The following is a 20,770-nucleotide window of genomic DNA, read 5'->3' on the forward strand; positions in this document are numbered from 1 at the left end:
CACTTCCAACACCCACCCTCTACTGCAGGAATCGAGGTAAACTCCCAAGATCAACTACACTGCAAAACAATATAAGAGAATCAGTGTTTTGCACAAACCTAATAGAACAAAGAACAGGACGTGCAAAAAAAACACAAGGGGAGATCCCGAGAACGTTTCTCTTATTAACCCCTATGGCAGTGAATTGTGCAATGGATGGAAAATTCTTAACTGTTCTCTTTGAAGGATGAGATTAAAATAACGTGGCATTCAACAAGGTCAAAATAAACTGGTGTTTATAAAACTATAGCCCTTTTTTCTGCTATTCCAGCATCATGTCCTGAGGTTCCAGAAAGATCGACCAGCAAACTGTTGATACTATTTTCAGCTATCTGAAATCTGTACAGATTCCTTGATCAAACTTTTCATTTTAGAAGCCAAAATATAAATAACCTATGACTGTGCTATTTTTTCCTTTCCACATCCCTATACATGCTGATATTTTAAAAACTTAGATTACATCCATCATGGTTCACTGAAAATATATTCACCATGAATAGATTTTTCAAGAATTTTTAAAATTTTTCAAACAAATCTTGTGGAAATTAGTATTTTACAACAGACCAAGTTCACCTCATCTAACATATCTATCCCAATACCAATCTGTTCAATACAAATAAAGTCTGAACAACTAAATACACTGTATGTAAGCAATTTGTAATATCATAAGATACCTTATAATTTGCACAAAATTGTACTTATAATTGTAAAATAATTGTACATCTAACTTTATTAAACCTAGACCATCATAAGCTTTCCATTTTAGCATGAATCTTACAAATTGCACTCCATTTGACAATTCACATATCCAAATTTGCCAATCTTACTTCTTTGTTCAAGGCGTAGACAAGGAATACTTGAGGATTGCACATCCATCATACTCAACTGGTCTGATACCATCTTGGACAAAGCAACCCTGTCAGCAAAAACATGCTTTTTCCTCCATTGTGGAGGGGACATGAGGACTGCAGATGCTGGAGGTCAGAGTAGAGTGCATGGTGCTGGAAAAGCACAGCAGGTCAGGCAGCATCAGAGGAGGAGGAGAAGAAATTGCTTTTCGCCTTCAACAGGAATTCCTTCACGATGGCAAACTTAAATTTCTTAAAAGTTCCCATAGGAAAACCATAAAGCAAAACAGTTAACTTTATTGGATAACTGAAGATAAGCCATTTTTGTAACTTGTACTTCAAGATGAATTAGAATCAAGATAAATTAAAACATGAAGGGGGTGGCAATGGTTTTGTTGTATTGACAAAAAACTAGGTAATTGTATGGGGACAAAAACTTCAAATCTGCTGTGGCAGATATGGAATTTGAATTCAATGAGTATCTGGAATTAAGGATCTAATAATGATTATGAATTGGACATCTACACTTGGTCTAGCCTACATCTGACTCCAGATGCACTGCAAAGCGGTTGACTCAACTGACTCTAATTTGGTTTTAGAAGCCAATTTTGAGACTGTGTAGCAATGGATACAAAATAACAACGGCAAAAAAAAAAGCCCTATCCACTCCGCAAAGGCTTTCTTACTAAGATCTGGGGCTAGTGCCAAAATTGGGAGAGCTGTCTCAGACTAATCAAGCAACAGCCTGACACTATCGTACTCTCAGAATCATGGCTTTCAGACTAAGGTCCGCATACAATCACCATCTTTGTATATATCCTGTTCTACTGGCAAAGACAGACCCCAGCTGAGGTGGTGACACATTGGTATACACAGTCAGGAGAGAATTGCCCTAGAAGTCTTCTACACCTGCTCTGGGGCCCCATGAAGCCCCATCAGGTCGAACATGAGCAAGGAAACCTCCTAATTACCACACACCTGATGCCTTTAGCTAAATGATCAGTACTCCATGCTGAACAACACTTGGGGAAAAAGCACTCAGTGCAGCAAGGGAGCAGAATCTACTCTAAGTGGGGGATTTCATTATCCACCAAGACAGCAGCATTACTGATCAAGTTGGTCAGGTCCTGAAGGACACAGACACAGTGTAGCAACTTTGGTAGGTGGTGGGAAGAAACATACTTGACCTCATTCTCACCAATTTGCAGGCTAGAGATGTATCTGTTCACAAAACCATCATTAAAGATTGACCAGCACAGTCTTTGTGAAAATGAAGTTCCAACTTCACACTGAATACTTGACATCATGTTGTGTGGCATTATCACCATGCTAAATGGGGCAGACCTGGAACAGATCTGGCAACTCAAGACTGGTCTATAGCATCTCATGGATGCCCATCAACTGCAGCAGAATCATACTCCGCACAACCTGAAATTTCGTAGCCCAGCACATACCTTCTCTACCAGTACTTTCAAGCCAGGGGAAAAACCCTGGTTCAATGGGAGAGGGCAGGAGGGCATGTCAGAGGCAGCACCAGGCTTAAAAACGAGGTGTCAACCTGGAGAAACTACCAAACAGGGCTACTTGCATGCTAAATATCACAAGCAAGGTGATAGGCAGAGCTAATTAATCCCACAACTGATCAAATCTAAGCTCTGCAGGCCTACATTATTCAGTCGTGAAAAGTATTGAGCAATTAAGCTGACCACCTCCCCAGTGGCTCCCAGCATCATAGATGGCAGTCTTCAGCCAATTTGATTCACACTGTATGATATCAAGACTCAGTTGGAGGCGCTAGGTACTGCAAAGGACACAGGCTTGGACAATATTCCAACTAACGCACTGAAAATTCATACTCCAGATTGAACTACACCCATGGCTAAAGTTATTCCAGTACAGCTACAGCACTAGTACGTCCAACAACTGCCCAGGTATATCTTCTACACAAAGAAGATGACAAATCCAACCCAGACAATTATTGACCCATAAGCCAACTCTCAAAGAGACAGAAGGGGTCATCAGTGCAATCAAGTAGCACCAGCTCATCAATAACCTGTTCAATGACACCCAGCTTGGATTCTGCAAAAGCCACTCAGCTCCTGGCCTCATTATTGCATTGGTTCAAAACATGGACAAAAGCACTGAATTCCAGAGGTGAACAAAGAATGATAGTGCTCGACATAAAGTCCACATTTGATAGCATGAAGCATCAAGCAGTCCATGAAAAACTGGAATCAATAGCAAATCAGGGGAGAACTGTTTGGTGGTTGAAGTCATACCTGGCACATAAGAAGATGGTAGCTGTTGCTGGAGGTCAGTCACCACAGTTCCAGGAGTTCCTCAGGGATAGTTGAGCCTCAGCGCTCTCCTAACTACTTCAACAGTGACCTATCCATCGCAAAAAGGACAGAAATAGGGATATTTGCTGAAGATTGCAGAGTGTTCAGCACCATCCATGACTCAGATTCTGAAGACAACTCTGGTCCAATGTGACAACATCTGGACAAGATCCAGGCTTGGATTAAAAAAGGTGATTAGTAACACTCACTTCATGCAAATGCCAAGCAGCAACCTCCTCCATTAAGCGACAATTAACCATCGACCCTTGACATTCAAAAGGTGTCACCATCACTGAATGCCCCACGGTTAACATCCTCGGGGTTACCATTGACCAGAAAGTCAACTGGACTGGCCATATAAATATAGTGGCTACAGTAGCAGATCAGAAGCTGGCAATACTACAATGAGTTAGTTACCTCCTGACTCCCCAAAGCCTGTCCACTGTCTACAAGGCATAAGTCAGATGTGTGATGGAAGTTTTCCAACTTGCCTGGATGAATGCAGCTCCAACAAAGCTTGAAACCATCCAGGACAAAGCACCCCACTTGATCAGCACAACACAAGATTCACTGCAGAAATTCCAAGAACCTTTAGATTGTAACTTCCAAACGCAAGACCACGGCAGCAGATTCGTGGGAACACCTCCACCTGTAAGCTCTCTTCCAAGCTGCATAACATCCAACTTTAGAAATATACTCATGGTTCCTTCAGTATCACTGGATCAAAATCCTGTAATTCCCTCCCAGACGAGCACTGTGAGTCAACATAGAGCAAAGTTCAAGGTGCCAGCACACCACCACCTTCAAAAGCAACTAGGGATGGTCAATAAATGCTGGCCAACTAGGGATATCCACATCTCAGGAGTAAATAAGGAAAAGCAGACAATAATATTTCAAGCAAAAAAAAAAGTGAACTTTACTTCAGCCTATACAAGTTTCATATGCCTTAAATTAACCAAATATTCAACATCAGCGACATGGCATGATGCAGTTACACAGTTCCACAAAATATGCGCTATAATTCATGGTTTTGCCACTTCTGGGGAAAAAACACCCAGCACTTCAGAGTTTCCAAATTTATGCACCTTTCCAGGTTTCAAACCTTATTTAACCAGCCCACACAATTACAAGAAGAGACCCAACTCGGAGGCTCACAGAAAATATGACCTCTTCTGAGTAGCAATCTCCTCCTCCTTATGGAAGTGGCATGTTTTTTCTTTGACTGATTTCTCATTGGGTCAACACATTTGTCTTGCTGCTCCACTGTTGGCGACCGTTTTTTATGCCTCCCAACCCCACGGTTTGATTGTTAATTAGAAGAATGACTTCTAGAGCAAAGATCACCAGGTCAAAAGATAAGTAATTCATCATCTGAAAATGAAACTACAACTGATTCCTTTATAATTAATGCATACCTCAAAGTCCTCTTCAAGCATATGCTTTAAAATAACTGCAGATCCCACAGACAAGAAGGAAAAGTCAACTTTTCTTTGTTGTACTGCTTTTGAGTGATATGCCATTACAGGTTGTATTTCATGCTATTTACATAATGTACTCCAAATTCTCAAAAGCTTCTTCAACAGCACATGTTAAAAGTTTCTTAGTTGAATCTGTCAACAAAAGAATGAAATTTTTTTAAAAATTGTCCAAGGATATTCACATCTGCCCACCTCACTAACCCAAGGTCTTTCTGACAATTTTCGCATTCTTCCACACTTGTTTTCAGTCTTTAATTCACAAAATTTGAAGTAATTTCTCCAATATTCATGACAAATTCATTTCAGCACAAATAGAAAACAAAATAAATTTTACGCACCAATACGTCTCTACACTGTTTCCATTCACCAGATTGAAAATTCATACAATCAATCAATCAATCATATATTTTATTCTACCAGCAGGTCATTAAACATGCAAATGCCAAAAAGAGCTATTCATACTTTAGGTCTGAACCCCAACAAGAACTGGAGAAATATAACATCCGAACACAGGAATGTCAACATGAACATGTAAGAAACCAACATTAACTGCTAGGTGTTTAAGCTGAAAATAAGAGATTGTTAAATTACTGAAATGATAATGCAACAGATAAAAAGAAACTCAAAGCTTTTAAACAATGTGAATTTTGGAGTTGGTGAGGAATAAGGCAGACAGACATGGAAGCACAGAAACCTGGCAACTCCAAAAAGGTTGCAGAACTCCATGAGCCTCCAGGAAGGCGGCAAAAAGAGACATACGAACAGGGGTGAGCACTCTCCCATCAAGACAGGGTAGTGAATACATTTTGCCAAAATGAAAACAAGAGAGTTTTGAAGAACTGCAGCTGAAGTCAATATCAAAGTCAAATGGTTACATAGTGCCTACTAAAACGATAATGTAGGGATCTCCAAACATGCTGGCCATAGGAACAGTGAAGGAGGTCAAAAATGGGAGTCACAGTGGGATAAAAAAAAATTAAAACAGACAAGTGGATGATGCATTTTTCAGAATAGAAAGAAGAAAAACCTTGAACTCAATCAATGGCTGGTGTCCCCAAATGTTGGAGAGGATCATATCATGCTCAACTACTTTTTTCACATGTTGTTGATGTTTAACATCCTGTTATTTAATGGAGCCCACTCTGATCTCTCCACAAATGCTACCAAGCCAGTTGAGTGCTCTCAGCATTTTCAATGTGTATTACAAGTACACATTCCAAACAGTATTTTGATCACACCAGGAGCAAATAAATTTTTAAAGCATACCTGGGCTCTAAAACATTCTTTGACTCAATATTAACATGTTTCTCAATGAGCAAAGGAAGCATTCTAGTGGGACCATTAATCAAACTAAGCATTACCAGATCTTAATTCTTTAACCTTTCCAGAAATGCTTATAGAAAATATATCATAATTTCAAAGGTCTAAAATTTATTTCCAATACGTTGACTGACTCATTTAAGTCACAATCAAATGTGATGACTTTTGACAGAAGCAGAAAATCATTTGACTGCTCTCCATAATGTAGAATGCACACTAAAAAGAATAGGTGAAGACTGAGTAACGAACGAGGAGTGCAGTCCATTGTGATTTTGCATTCATTACACAATTAGAAGTTGTGCAAAAGATTAAGTAGATTACATCAAAAAAAGTGAAAATTTAGAACTACAGACAAACAGTATTTTGATGCAAATGGATTCTGACAAGGCACATTCTTATTAGTGAACATAGCTTCATTTAGAGGCTTCAATGTAGAACCATGAAAAGACCCTCTGGTGAATCTAGCCTTTACAACATGGCTTCTGTACCTTGTCTTTTGGAATATATCATCGCCAAACCTGCCTAATTGCTTGTATTCTCTTGAAAGAATAAAGAAAAGCCTAGTCTGGGTTAGGAAAGAAATAGGGGAAGTTTCTCCTAGATCAACTTGCCTATGAGACCACCCCACCATGATAATGTCACACGTCATCTGTTACAGGAAATTATCTTGAAGACAAGTAAAATTAGCTCTGCTCTCACTTGAAAGCAGTCAGGAACCAACATTTGCCAAACTAGCAGCACCCTGGAAAATGATCATCCTCTGATATCTGTCTTAAATTTGACCCCTCAACGTAAAAATTCCTTGGGCCTTGTTAACCTAATCAAAATATGTTATCAACTCAAACATCCATCTTATAAACCTCGAAGCACCCATCAAATCTACAAAAACCCAGCTACTTGGCTCAAAATGGGAATTGGGTTACATTGAATGGGGGTAATGTAATTTAAGCGTGAGGTTGCTAATCAGGTCATTGATTATAATATAAAAGAAAGAACAGGCAAGCATAAAAATTTCTGCATTTCAGCCAAGAAAAACTATTTCCTTCCATCAAACATACAGATTGCTCACATGACTGAGATGAAAAGCTGCATATGCGTGAAACACAAAGATAACTGGGCTGACTTGCAAGGACACCCTTCTTCATAAGGAAATAGTCAGAGAAGAGTTTTTTTTTTCTTCCATGCACACATGTGGACAATGTGTAGGTGAGCAAGATACCAGAAATTACCCAACCACCATGGAACTCTTTCGAAAAGAACATGGGAGGTGCAGCGAAGGAGAAAAATTACCATATTCATTTCAAATTTTCGAAGGCAAGATTATTAGTCAAATTTGACAAATGGCTTTTCCATTCAGATTTGCAAACACATCCCAGGTAACAGACTGACACCAATATCTGACAATACCAATACATTTTTAAAAAGTAGATAAAATCACAGAACTAGAAAAGAGTCAAGAGTGTGGTGCTGGAAAAGCAGCAGGTCAGGCACCATCCAATGAGCAGGAGAATCAAAGTTTTGGGCATAAATCCTTTGTCAGGAATGGGGCTTGTGGGTCGGGGCTGAGAGATAAATGGGAGGGGGGTGGGCGGGGAGGTAGCTGGGAAAGCGATAGGTGGATGAAGGCGAGGGAGAAGGTGATAGGTCAGAGGCGGCAGTCTCAAGTTGGAGGCTTGGGACTGGGATAATGTGAGGGATGGGGAAATGAGGAAGCTGTTAAAATACACATTTAACCCATGCGGTTTCAGGATCCCAAGGCGGAATACAAGACGTTCCTTCGCCAGATGTCAGGTGGTAATGGTTTGGCAATGGGAGGCAGCCCTTGACGGAGTGGGAGGGGGAGAAGAAGTGTTCAGGCGCGGGGCGGTGGGGTTGGTGGGTGCCGGTGTCCCAGAGATGTTGTCTGGGAATAATCCACAAGGCGGCGTCCCGTCTCTATGATTTGAGGAGACCACACCAGGACAACAGATGCAGTAGAACTAGAAAAGATCATGGTCTTTTTAAAGCAGTACTATTAGGCAGAAAAGTGCAAAATTACATCTAACGGTATGACTTTAAAAAACTGAAAAATGGTTTGATGAAAACACAAAGAACACTTAAAAGAGTACTCGTGCTTTTAAGTAATACATTTTGCGCTAATACCCGTTATTGGATTCCTAGCCCTAGCTATGACTGTCACATAATAAACTGAGTACTGTTCCCGACACAGTTGAATTTAAACACACCCCTTCTCAAATTACAGTCATTACTTTTAAGTTTTGATCTATTTTTGAGAATGTTGATTTTGAGAAGGCACACTTCTTCAGTAGTACTTGCTTAGTATATCCAGTGATAAATTAAAATTGAAATCACTATTGGCCGTTTTTAAAACCTTTTCTTGTCACACTTTCAGAGAAAAACAGCAATTTCAGAGAATTAATTTCTACCATTGTCATCATTGTGCATGTTGGCTATGATCACAAATTTAATCTGAGATTTTTATTCAACTTCTTAACAAGTACACTTCTCTGGTGCATGATCCTGAATTTCTCAACAAAAACAAAATGCAGGCATTAATAATAGTAACTATTATTTGTGTTATGGATCAAAACCAGAAGCACTTAACAAACCTTCCATGTTGTAAATTAAGTAAGTAACTGAAATAAATGTGTTGAGAACTTTAAGATTTCAAAACCAATTCTGCAATTACTTAGTTTTGACACTACAGACATACTGTGCAGACATGCATGAGTCACTAATCCCTCATCATAATTATGGGGAGCATCAAACTTAATTGCACTTAGGTCAGAATCAACAACTTTTGAAACTAAGAACCTTAATTTGTTGTTGTTCCAAAAATAAAGTCCCATATTATACCAAATTGGTATTTATTGTAAAAGTTTGTTATTTGTTTACCATCAGATAATTTAAATTACGTAAAACAGTTCTTCCTTCAAAATTTCTCGAATTAAGACTACGCTGACATTTTGTGGAGGCAACTGGGTGGCATTCTACTATAAAACTAAAAGATGCAGTTGTTTTGTGTGAAAGCCATGTTCATTGCATCAGTTTCTACAAGAAAGTTATTTTTAATATTCAACTGCAAACAAAACCTAACTTGTTAAGATCCATCAATACCAGGTGTTAGGGAAATGTTTTCCATCCAGTCTTCCCCGCCACCAGCTGCAACAAGTCCCAGCAAGCTTATTTTCAGGTTGGAGCCAGCTGTGCAAGATCCATACAGTTAATAAAATGGCACTTTCTAGTCTTCACAAGATTGTTTTATCTGAACACAACTAACCCTACCTTAATAATCCCATATAAAAAGGTAAAGCACAAATGAGTTAAAAGATGAAAGTTTTGACTATAAAATTGTCAACACATAAAACAATGGTCAATTACTGCTTGACATTTCAGAAGCAGCAGGACACAGCTTCAACAGCTGATGTAATATGAAATATTTGTCATCTTACATCATACTCCCTATAACAATGTTTCACATTAATTAACAAACCTGCACTCTTAAGTTTAAGAATTAACCTTAATATGAATATTGTGAAGTCACTTAACAAAAGCATTAAGTTCAACCTAAAGACAAATCTCTGAAGTAATTAAAAATTGATCAGAGGTAGATCTTAAGCAACATCATATGTTGACAAAGAGAAAAAAAGATGCAACTTAGGGCTATAATTCTCAACACAAAAAAATGCAGGCATTAATAATACTAACTATTATTTGTGTATTAATTAGTGAACATACAGGCAGGGACAGTCCTGTTGAGCGATTTTCCTCTTCAGCTCAGTATTTTCTTTGCTTAACAGGTATGTTAAAATTCTTTATGTGTGTAAAAGTGACCTTCACAATTACTTTAACAGATCAAAACACTGGAATACCAAACAAGGCAATGCAGAGACGCTGGATGAGGTTGATACTGTCCAAAAGCTGCACACAGATTGAGGAGGAATAGTGCACAACAATCAAACCATATTGAATGACATTTACAACATTTTTAAGACTACTTCAGTGCTGTGGCAATACAAAACTTTCAGAGGTAATAAACCAGAAAACCTGGTATACTTTTAAGAGATTTAAAATTCAGGTAAACAGTTCAGCCAAAACAACAAGCCAAGTGTAAATCTGATATATTACAGCAATCCATGGAAAGTTAATTGCAAAACAATCAGGTTTTTTAGCACCAAAAACGTTACATAAAAGACTTGTCTTTATTCTTTTAAGGTATATCAATGCTGCTGGCACAGCCAGCATTTGTTGATCTCCAAATATTCTGTGGGGGGAAAAAAAAAGGGAGGTAGGAGTCATCCTCTCATACTATTAAAGAGTATGTGATGGGGTTACATCCAGAGTGATTTGGGAAGGAGGAATCTGATGCTTTCCAGCAACAGTGAAAGAACAGAATATTCCAAGTCAGCATAGTGTGAAGAGGAACTGGAGGGGTGGTTTTCCCATACATATGCTGCTGTGTTCCCATACATCACCCAGGCCTTCCTGGGCGAGGTCTGCAGGTTCCAGCAAGTAAACACAAAGTTACATCATCAAATCTTAAAATTTGAAACCTAAAATACAAATTGCACAACCGGAAGATTTGCATTCTATGCTACTTCACTGACATCACTGTCTTGAACATGAAAGCACAAGTCATTATGTTTGTGGGATCAGAAGTATTCTTGTTACATGTTCATGTATCTAGGTATCTGCACAAGGCAATCTAACAAAGTATGATTTTATTGTGATTTAAGATGCAACTTCAGAGTTAGTCTTTTAATGCTTTCTTTGCTCAACAGATTACATTCTGAAACCTTTTACAGATATTAAAGGGGACTTGCAATAATAATTATGGCATCAATGTATTAAGTCCAGGAAAACCAAGCAAGACTGTTGAAAACAAGAACACCGTTTATTTGGTTGAACATCTTATCCTACATTTGGTTCAAATGTGTGTATTTCTAAAAAGTCATAATTGTGCAGTTAGAATGGGGATAAGAGAATCTTGGATACATAACCAATATAAGACCCAGCTGAGAATGTGTATAGGGTACAAGCAGGCAGGGAAAAAAATAAAGTTTACAGTTTTGTGAAACAAGAAGTTCAGCTGAAATAAGAACTTACTGTTAACAGTGGGGTGCTGCAGGCAAGGGTAAGGGGTGAACAAGACGGAAAAGCATTCATTATGGAGAGCCATTTAAAAAGATCAGTTGGCATTCAATATGTAGTATCGTTAACAAGGTGAAAAATCTTCATTATGTGAAGCCAGTTATTTATTGCATAATAGCAGGTGGCTTGGTTTTTAATCTTGACACTCGTCAATTGTAACAGTCACCCGATTAATATGTATGTTGCCTTATGTGGATGCTCCTCCCTGTAAAATAAGTTTTAGTTCATTGAGAAACTGCTGTTCCAGAGAACGCTGTGCACATGGGCAATCATTTTCTCTCTCCCTCCAGGGCCCGGAATAAAGATGGAGGTGGTAAAACTGTATAATGTGTCTCAGAGCATTATTGCTTGCGGTACTTTTCTGTGTATACATTAGCTGCATTCTTTACTCCAATATGTCAATGGCAGAACTTTAAAATTATATTAGGAAATCCAAAGGGTTTGAAAATTCATAAGTAAATCTTCATTCATATTATTCATTGGGCAATTTTCAGAAACGGAATTAAAACAAGGATTTAGAGTTACATGAGCCAGCATTTATTGCCATCCCTAATTACCTGAGAATATGGTAATGAGCCACCTTCTTTAACTGTTGCAGACCATTTAGTGTTACTGCACCCAAAATACTCCAAGAGAGCGTTCAGATTTTGAGCCAGCTACAAAGAAACACAAAATATGCTTCCAAAGCGAAAATGAAGAAAACCTTGAAGGGCAATTTGCTTTTGATGGTGTTGCCATGTACCTGTTGCCCTTGTCCCTCTGGATGAGTGATCTTAGGTTTGGAAGCTACTATGCAAAAAGCCTGGTGAATTTCTACAGTGTGTCATACATATGGTATACATGGCTGCTACTGTGAGTTTGTGGTGGATGAAATGAATGAAGTATTAGTGTTATGCACAGATTCTGTACTTGAAATATTAAACAACATGTGCTCATCAACTTGGTCAATAATGGTTAAATTCAGGGGATTTCTAAGCACTCAACTAACTAATTCATTCCATGACAAAGCAAAGTTACAGGTTCAATGGAAAAGATCTAGGAATTACAAGTTTTCTTGACTGTGCTGCTTCTAGATTGGAAGTTATCACTCAAATGGATGCTTAGTCAATGAGCGTGTTCAAGATCGCAATCATCAGAAACAGAAAACAAATCTCATGGTCTAAAACATTATCAATGTTAATAGATGAAAATACCAAGCTATCAAGCAGGAGGTTGTTGACAGCTTCATGTATGTGAGCTCCACAATCAGCCATTTAATGCGACAATCAAACTATACATCAGAAAAGCTGCAGCCGTTAAATACATGCAGAATAAGAATATGTACAACAACGAAATGACCAAGAATACCAAACTTTAATTCTACTAAACAGACATCCTGTAGTGCATTTTTCCACAGTAGCAAGACTGAGACAACATGCAAGACATGAGTAAAAGCTTCCACCTTTACTTGCTCAAACTTAACCTGAATATGATTGGCAGAATAAAGGTCAATAATTCAGGACCTGAAGTTCACTAAATTTTATCAACATCCACACTACAAAGACAACATAGCTTGCCACATTCATCCAATTAATGACAGCCATACACCCAAAAGACCTTTTGTACAGTCCACTGGCCATTTGGTCATAACTGGCCTAATACCCCTTTCTCCTCCACATGTACACCTACAAATCAAACATCAAACTGTGGATATGAGCACTGACAATCAATGTTGGTAACTGGCAATCTGGAGGGGTTCTGAAAAAGAGGAAGAACACAACCTGGCAGAGGACAGCTAAGTATTCTTCCCATATTCTGAGTGACTTTTTCCTTTCCAAGCTCCAATCTGTAACAGTAAGGGCCATTTAAACTTTCCCCAAAACAAAATAACACAGTTAAAGCTTGGAAGTAGAATCAGGTTATTAATTGGAAATAGGGAACAGTTAATTGTTCTTTATCAGGCCATAGGATGTAGACATCAGTAGCTGGGCCAGTATTTATTGCCCATCCTCGAATGCTCTTCAACTGGGTAGTTAACCATTAACCGCAAGGTTGTAGGTCTGGAGTCACAGGGAAGCTAGACTACAGAAAGACGGTAAAATTTCCTTCCCAAAAAAGGACATGAGCGAACCAGTCAGATTTTTGAGACAACTAACATGGTAGGCTCGTTCAGAAGGTCAGGAGGAATGGGATACAGGGAAATTTAGCTGTCTGGATACAGAATTGGCTGGTCGACAGAAGACAGCGAGTGGTAGTGGAAGGAAAGTATTCTGCCTGGAAGTCAGTGGTGAGTGGTGTTCCACAGGGCTCTGTTGTTGGGCCTCTACTCTTTGTAATTTTTACTAATGACTTGGATGAGGAGATTGAAGGATGGGTTAGCAAGTTTGCAGACAACACAAAGGTTGGAGGTGTCGTTGAGAGTATAGAGGACTGTTGTAGGCTGCAGCATGACATTGACAGGATGCTGAGATGGGCTGAGAGGTGGCAGATGGAGTTCAACCTGGATAAATGCAAAGTGATGCATTTTGGAAGGTCGAACTTGAAAGTTGAATACAGGATTAAAGACAGGATTCTTGGCAGTGTGGAGGAGCAGCGGGACCTTGGTGTGCAGGTACACAGATCCCTTAAAAATGGCCACCCAAGTGGACAGAGTTGTTAAGAAAGCATATGATCTCCTATAATCCATTTAAAATTTGAACCATGTATAAATCATCTCATGCCAACCTTCCCACTTCTCTGAGAATGTGTTATAGGGTATAAGCAGATGGGGAAAGAGTTAAAATCTGAGTTTTGTGAAACAAGAGGTTCAGCTCAGCCTGACTCAGATCAGGTAAGAACTTAGTTAACAATGGGGTGCTGGAGGCATGGGAAATGGGGGGGGGGGGGAAAAGAGGAAGGGGAAGAACAGGACAACACCTCACAGATGAGGATGACTCTCTCCCACTCTCAGGGTGAGCCCGTAGGTGGCTGTATAGAGTGGTACAGCTATCACAGGCTGTTACACTTGAGGCAGATGGTGATCATGGGAAGGGGTGGGTGGGGCATTGGTGTGGCAGCACATTCCTTTCACTGTTTTCACCTGGCTTCCATTGTTTCCCCACGCTGAGTTGTCAGGTGCTCAAGGTCTTCCCAAATGCTCCTCCTCCACTTTGGATGATCTCGAGCCAGTGTTTCCCGGGTGTCAGAGAGAATGTTGCATTTCAACAGTGAGGCCTCGAGGGTATCCCTGAAGTGCTTCCTATCCATCAGCATCGAAACAGCAGACAAGCCCTTGGCGGACTTACGCAACTAGTCCTTGCATAATTCATCTGTATCTACCTACCTCTCATATCAGATTTTTAAAGCAGCTTTCAGTGCTAGCCAGCTGTCAGCTTATTTCCAAGAATAAGATTATGACTTCCAATGACTTGCTCTCAATGAATCAATCTCAACTGTCAGACTGAAACTAGGCAACTTTTACTGTTTTCAACAAAAATCATAATTCACTCACAAGAAAAAACAGTCAACATGGCCCGAATGCTGTAATAAGAATAACGTTCACCATGCTGTTGCATAAAACTTACAACAGTGTCTCAATGGCAATTAAACAAATTTAAAAGATGCTTTCCAATTCGCCTAGCCAGCCTACGAGCTTCATTATGCCCATTCCTCAGAAATTTTCACATAACGTAGGTGAAGGATGACAAAAGGTTAAGTTTGTGATTCCACATAAGAGAATTTACCAATGAAACCACACTCCCCACTCCTCCCAAACTGGTAAAGCACAAACTACACTTTTTAAAAAAAATTTACCTTCACAATTTTGGAATCTCAATATCAGAACGTAACTAGTGTTTAAAAATTTTTGATTTGCTTTTTGTTCACTCAATTTCTCCCCATGGACTCCTGTATGTGAATTTACATTGAATTACACATTCTAATTTCTACACCTTTGTTTGGACTCTGCTCATCTTAGTGAAAATTCTTCAAATCAGACAGGTTTAAGAAAGTGTTGCTTGCCTTCTACACACGATCAGAATATTTATTACATCATAGATAGAGGACTTCTTGTAATTCTACTCACCAAATGATATGTTGCTTTACAAAAAGGACAATCCCAGTCATAACTGTTTGAACACTTGAAATGTCTATTAACTGCATTGTTCTCAGAATCCATAATACCAATGATAGATAATAGTTTATCATGTCCTACTTTAAATCTACTTAGAAAGTAGGCTATCACAGCCTAAGAGGTAAAGGATTCCAAAAATAAAAAAAAGATCAATCCTGTCATCCTCGGAACAAGTCAAATGAACCTTTCTTGCACTCCCTTCATCTGTTTGTGTTTTCAATTATTTGCAGCAATTTTACAATACCATCTACTCCTGATAATCTTGGTTCTCCTGTTGATGATTCCGAGGCAGAGTGTTCCAAATTGCCAAAAAATACCAGAAAAAAAAAATTCATATCTGTCCAAAAAGGTCAAATCTCCAATTTTAAACAATGCTGCTATATACGGACACAGCCACAAGTGGTAACATCATTTCCACATTCATCTTGTCAAGGCAATTCAGGATTTTGGATACTTCAAGTCACCTTAAACTCGTCTAAATTCAGTGGCAACAAACCCAATGCATCCAACATTTGCTCATAAGACAATCCATCCTTTCCAGGTGTCAAACAAGTAAAAATCTCTTCTAAGTTGCTTGTAATGCATTTTCGTCCTCCCCTAAGTAAAGAAAGCAAAACTGCAGAGTAGTCAAGGTAGTCGCAATAATTTCTGCATAATTCAGAGTGGATTAGATTAGATTACTTAGTGTGGAAACTGGCCGTTTGGCCCAACAAGCCCACACTGACCCCCTCAAGAGCAACCCACCCAGACCCGTTCCCCTATACCTAGCACTACGGGCAATTTAGCGTGGCCAATTCACCTAACCTGCATATTTTTGGACTATGGGAAGAAATCCATGCAGCCACAGGGAGAATGTGCAAACTCCACACAGACAGTTGCCTGAGGCGGGAACTAAACCCGGGTCTCTGGCACTGTGAGGCAGCAGTGCTAACCACTGTGCCAACCATTAATACCCTGACTTATACGTTCAATTCCTGTCATATGAAAGGATAGCATTCCATTAGCCTTCTTAATTATTTGTTGTACCAGGACATTAACTTCTTGTTATGCACATACAAGTACAGCAGTATAAGGGCATTCTCTCTAATTGCTTAGACAGGTTACTGCCAAAAGTGAACAATTGCATATCTTCCCACGTTATCATTCATCTGTCTGTTTTCTCCCATGACTCAACCTGTGTTTATTAGGCCGCAATTTCTTTATGTCCTTATACACCAGAAGGAAGGTTGTCTTCTGCAAACCAGTTATCATAACATCACTACCTTCATTTAAGTCATAAATATAAATTGTAAAAAGCTGAGGCCTCTGCACAGACCCTGCAGGACTCCACTGACTATATTGCCAGTAGAAAATGACCCATTTATGCATATCATTTTCTGATACTAGCCAATTTTATCTTCCAAAATTAGAGGTTCGAGGTGTCAATAACAAAGCCAGCAGGTATTGCTCATGCTCTGCCTTGAGGTGGTAATGTGGAATCGAATTCTTGTAACACAACAGGTCTCTGTGGTATAGATACTCACACAATGTGGTCGAGTAGAGCATTCCAGGAAATCAGCAAGGGAGAACAGACAAGATAAATGAAAGCCAGCATGGTATCAGCCATAGCAAGGAACTTGCCAGTGTTGATGTTCCCATCCACCCCTACTCTTGTTCTTCTTGGCAGCAGAGGTTATAGATTAGGAGATGCTCCCAAAGCAGCACTGGCAAGTTTCTGCAGTATTACTCATAGCACCTATCTACACAGTGTAATGAACATACACATTTAAAAGGTGATGAAACAAAAAAAATTGAGAAATTTAGCAGATCTGGTAGTAGCTGTAGAGAGAAAGTTGAGTCAATATTTCTGATGAAAGGTCAGTGGACCCAAAAGATTGGACTCTGCTTTCTCTACATGGATGACACCAGATCTGTGGAGTTTCTGCAGAAATTTGTTTTTGTTTCAGATTTCCAGCATCTGTAGTTCTTTGTTTTACTTTAAGGTAATGAACTGGCTGCCAATCCAGAGGAGGGTTCTTGTCCTGAATCATATAAAGTTTCTCAAGTGCTGGTGCAGCTGTACCCATCCAGGCAACTGGAGAGGATGATATTACATAGCTGACTTGGAAGAGAGGCTTTGGTGAGTCAGCAGCTGAGTCACTGTCCACAGAACATCCAGTTGGGGGTTACTCTACTAAAGTGCCTATCAATTGAATTTCAGATTGCTTGTAGTGCCAGGATTTCACGATGGCTGTTGAATGCCCACAAGTTAAACTGCTGATTGTCTTTTACGTTTTGAAAGGTGACTTAGAGGTTACAGTGCAGACATTCTGGCTACTGTGTCAAATGACTGCCTTTATTTATGTAGCACTTTTGTGAAACACTTCACAAGTTCACCCTTCTGTGTAATCTTTTCACTCAACAGCAACCTATGGGAGATCAACAAGCACGTATCAAATTATTCACTGGAGTATGGAAATTGTGCAACTTATAAATTAAGTGTTAAATATTGACTCAGAAGCTGCGAGGGAATTGGAATGCTGGCTACAGTCAGTGACAGGTTTAATACGACAGCTGAAGAGTGCTGACAGTTGTAAGCAGATAGTGGTTTAAATGTAGCAGCTGCCCAAGTTATACAATACGTCGCAAGTTTTCGATACAAAAGTACAAAATTATAAGCCGTACATAGGTTTTGCTCGCCACTGCTAACAAATAATGCATCTTAAACCCAAGGAAGAAATCTAAGCCTTTTGGCACCTGTAGCTTTTTAAAGCTAGGTACGTTCCTTCTGCAAACACGGAAACAGTACTTCAATTGACCCGTACGAAAGGATCACTGCAATGGTACATTAGACTCAAACTAAAATCCCGAAGAGTATACAGTTGTAACCATTTGTGCAGAAACGAAATGGAACGGCGACGATATAGATTACAACTTCTAGCGCCTTTCACCCCCTTCCCCCGAAATAAAATCAATACAGAAATTATCTGTACAGGTTTCTCAATTTGTAAAGTTTCTGTTCGGGGTAAACAGGCTATTGCTCCAAATTCAAACCTTAGGTTCACTGTTAAAATGTGAACTTAAAAATAAACAACCGGTTCAAGGAGGCTCACGTCCACCTAATAAGACCATGGTTTAATACAAAACAAAAATTTCAAGGCTTCCATTCAAAAGGCTCAGGCAAGTCTACCGTGTTAGACGACATCTGCCCTGATTCCGGGGTGGGGGGCTGGGGAGCGAGAAGGTGGTGGTGGTGGGGGTATTTTATATAAACCGATGCATTTTAACTGATAAAACACTGGGGGTTGAGAGAGACGCGGATTGAGAGAAGCTGAAACAGTGCAGCGGCCAAACCCCTAACATGGGGCCGAGGAGTTTACCCGGGGGCGAGGGGGACGGCTGCAGGGTCAGCACTGAGCCCGAAGGTCGCTCGCGAGATTTAAATTTTTAAAACTCTAACAGACAGCTCGCCCTCGATTAAGTAAGACCGCACACGAATGAGGGGGAAGGCCGCCCGGGGCCGAGTCGCAATCTCAGCTCCCAATTCATCCCCAATGCAGGAGGAGGGGGGAGTAGGCCGAAGCCGCGGTCTGGATTAGTTTCGGAGGGGAGAGGAGAGGCCCACCCGCAGCCCCGCACTGACCTGGATGAACTGGATGGTGAGGGCGCTTTTGCCCACGCCGCCGCCGCCCACCACCACCAGCTTGTACTTCTCCTGGGCCACTCCGTCCTTGGCGGCTGCCATGGTAACCGGGCCTGGGCCTGGGGCCGGAGCCTGGCACTCTGTCTCCTCTCCTCTCTCCCAACTCTCTGCTCTTCCTTCCCGCAGCGACCGACAGAGAGACCCCCGCCCCCACGCCCGGGGAGCAGTGAGGTACTGAGCAGTCAAACTTCAGCAGCAACACGGAGGGCTCGAGAAAGTTCTCCGGGCGACACAAAGGAGCGGACGGTCTGTCAGAGTGTGACTCATGGAAGTGGGCGCGCCGCCGGCAGCAGGAAGCGGCAACACTCGGAGCCGCCACCGCCACACACAGAGAGAGGGAGCAAATGGGGGAGGCCAGGCCGGGCAGCAGCCGCCGCTGCAGATGGAAGGCGCCGCCGGAGCTGGTCAGAAACTGTAATCAGATGTAAATAAATCGGCTGCTCAATATTCACACACAGTCACTCCCCGCCCCGCCCCATAACACAACCCAACCCAACCCACAGCCGCGTCAGACTCAATCCGGCGACCACCCCAGTATCTAACCCAACCCCAGCCTCCACTATTTATCTCCCACTCCTTAATCCGTTTCGTTCAAAAATTGCACTCAAGTTCTCTCCTCAGTCTGAGTCCATGAGCAATCGGGGATCTCATCGCCTCAGCTTTGACTGACACTTCACAAAGGGAGTAAGTTGATAAATGACGGGCACAGTGCCTCCCAAGAACTTGCAGTTGATTAAGGTCCGCGCCGTATTGTTGGTCTATGTCAAACCCACTTGTTTTCAGGCAGCATGTTGACCGAGGCTGCCGTACACGTTCATAAAGTGCTCCCCCCTCATGTTGCAGCACAAATAAACGTAACCTTGACTGAATTAGGGAAATAAACCAACCTGCGGAGCATAAATCTTCCTTCACACAACGAATGCAAAAACAAAAAACGTAGATTCTGGAAATCTGGAATCAAAATCCGAAAATACCAGAAATACGCGGCAGGTCAGGTAGCATCTGTAAAGAGTATGAGTCATGAATTCTTTCCTTTCCAAAGATCTTGACTGAAACTTCAGAGTATTTCCCAGCATTTTTAGTTTCAATCCCATTTTCCATCCAATTCAATAAGGGGTGGTTGCAGAGCAATCACTGTCAATTATTGTAGTCTATTCCCCTCAGTAAATCCAGATCTAAATTAATCACATAGTAGACAGAATAATAAAGCACTGCAGGTGCCTCGGCACCTATCCTGTCTGTCAGCGGACAGACATTTAGTTGATACCATTCTTTTGTTCTTTTGCGTCTTTTACTCATTAATCACATTAATCCAGTTTTTCAACAAGACTGTTTTCACAGACAATCCATTACTTTTCCTTATACATTTTTGTTTGGTCCGCTCAGTTACATTAACTTGTATTTGCTTTCCAATCTTCAATCTCAGGATCATGTGTGAAAAAACTACTTTTTGTTTTGAATGTTATATTGTTACACTGTGTTGAGTATGTATAACCTGAGTTACTGTACTCAATGTTACACCACAGTGATGTTCCATGTAACAATGTATTCATCTCCCAGCCCTTTACAGAGCACCATGAAATACACTCAGTGAAACTCGAGCATTTTGAGTCTAAATTGAAATTCCACTTGACATACTGAAACAGTCTAGCACCCTGGCACAGTTGCTCAGAGACTACCAAAAGACTTCACTGCCAAAAAATTAACAGTTTCCAGTAATGCAGCATGAGATTTGGGGAAAAAAAACAAGATTCCACCCATGAATTTCAATCTGCCCAGTAGCCAAACATTTTAGTGGAAAGCTTCAAAAATAGAAATTTCTA

At 40.5% G+C, this 20,770-nt stretch overlaps 1 protein-coding gene across 1 annotated transcript in view; it reads right to left on the reverse strand.

Moving 5' to 3' along the window:
* rras2 (RAS related 2) overlaps positions 1–19,391 on the reverse strand; it is a 97,792-nt gene extending 78,401 nt beyond the window's left edge. The window contains exon 1 of the mRNA XM_060838934.1: positions 18,888–19,391. Coding sequence (XP_060694917.1) covers positions 18,888–18,989 — 102 coding nt within the window. The 5' untranslated portion in view covers positions 18,990–19,391. The remainder of the gene's footprint in view (positions 1–18,887) is intronic.
* Between the last annotated feature and the right edge of the window lie 1,379 nt (positions 19,392–20,770).

This window comes from Hemiscyllium ocellatum, chromosome 18 (genome assembly GCF_020745735.1).
Source record: "Hemiscyllium ocellatum isolate sHemOce1 chromosome 18, sHemOce1.pat.X.cur, whole genome shotgun sequence".
NCBI lineage: Eukaryota > Metazoa > Chordata > Chondrichthyes > Orectolobiformes > Hemiscylliidae > Hemiscyllium > Hemiscyllium ocellatum.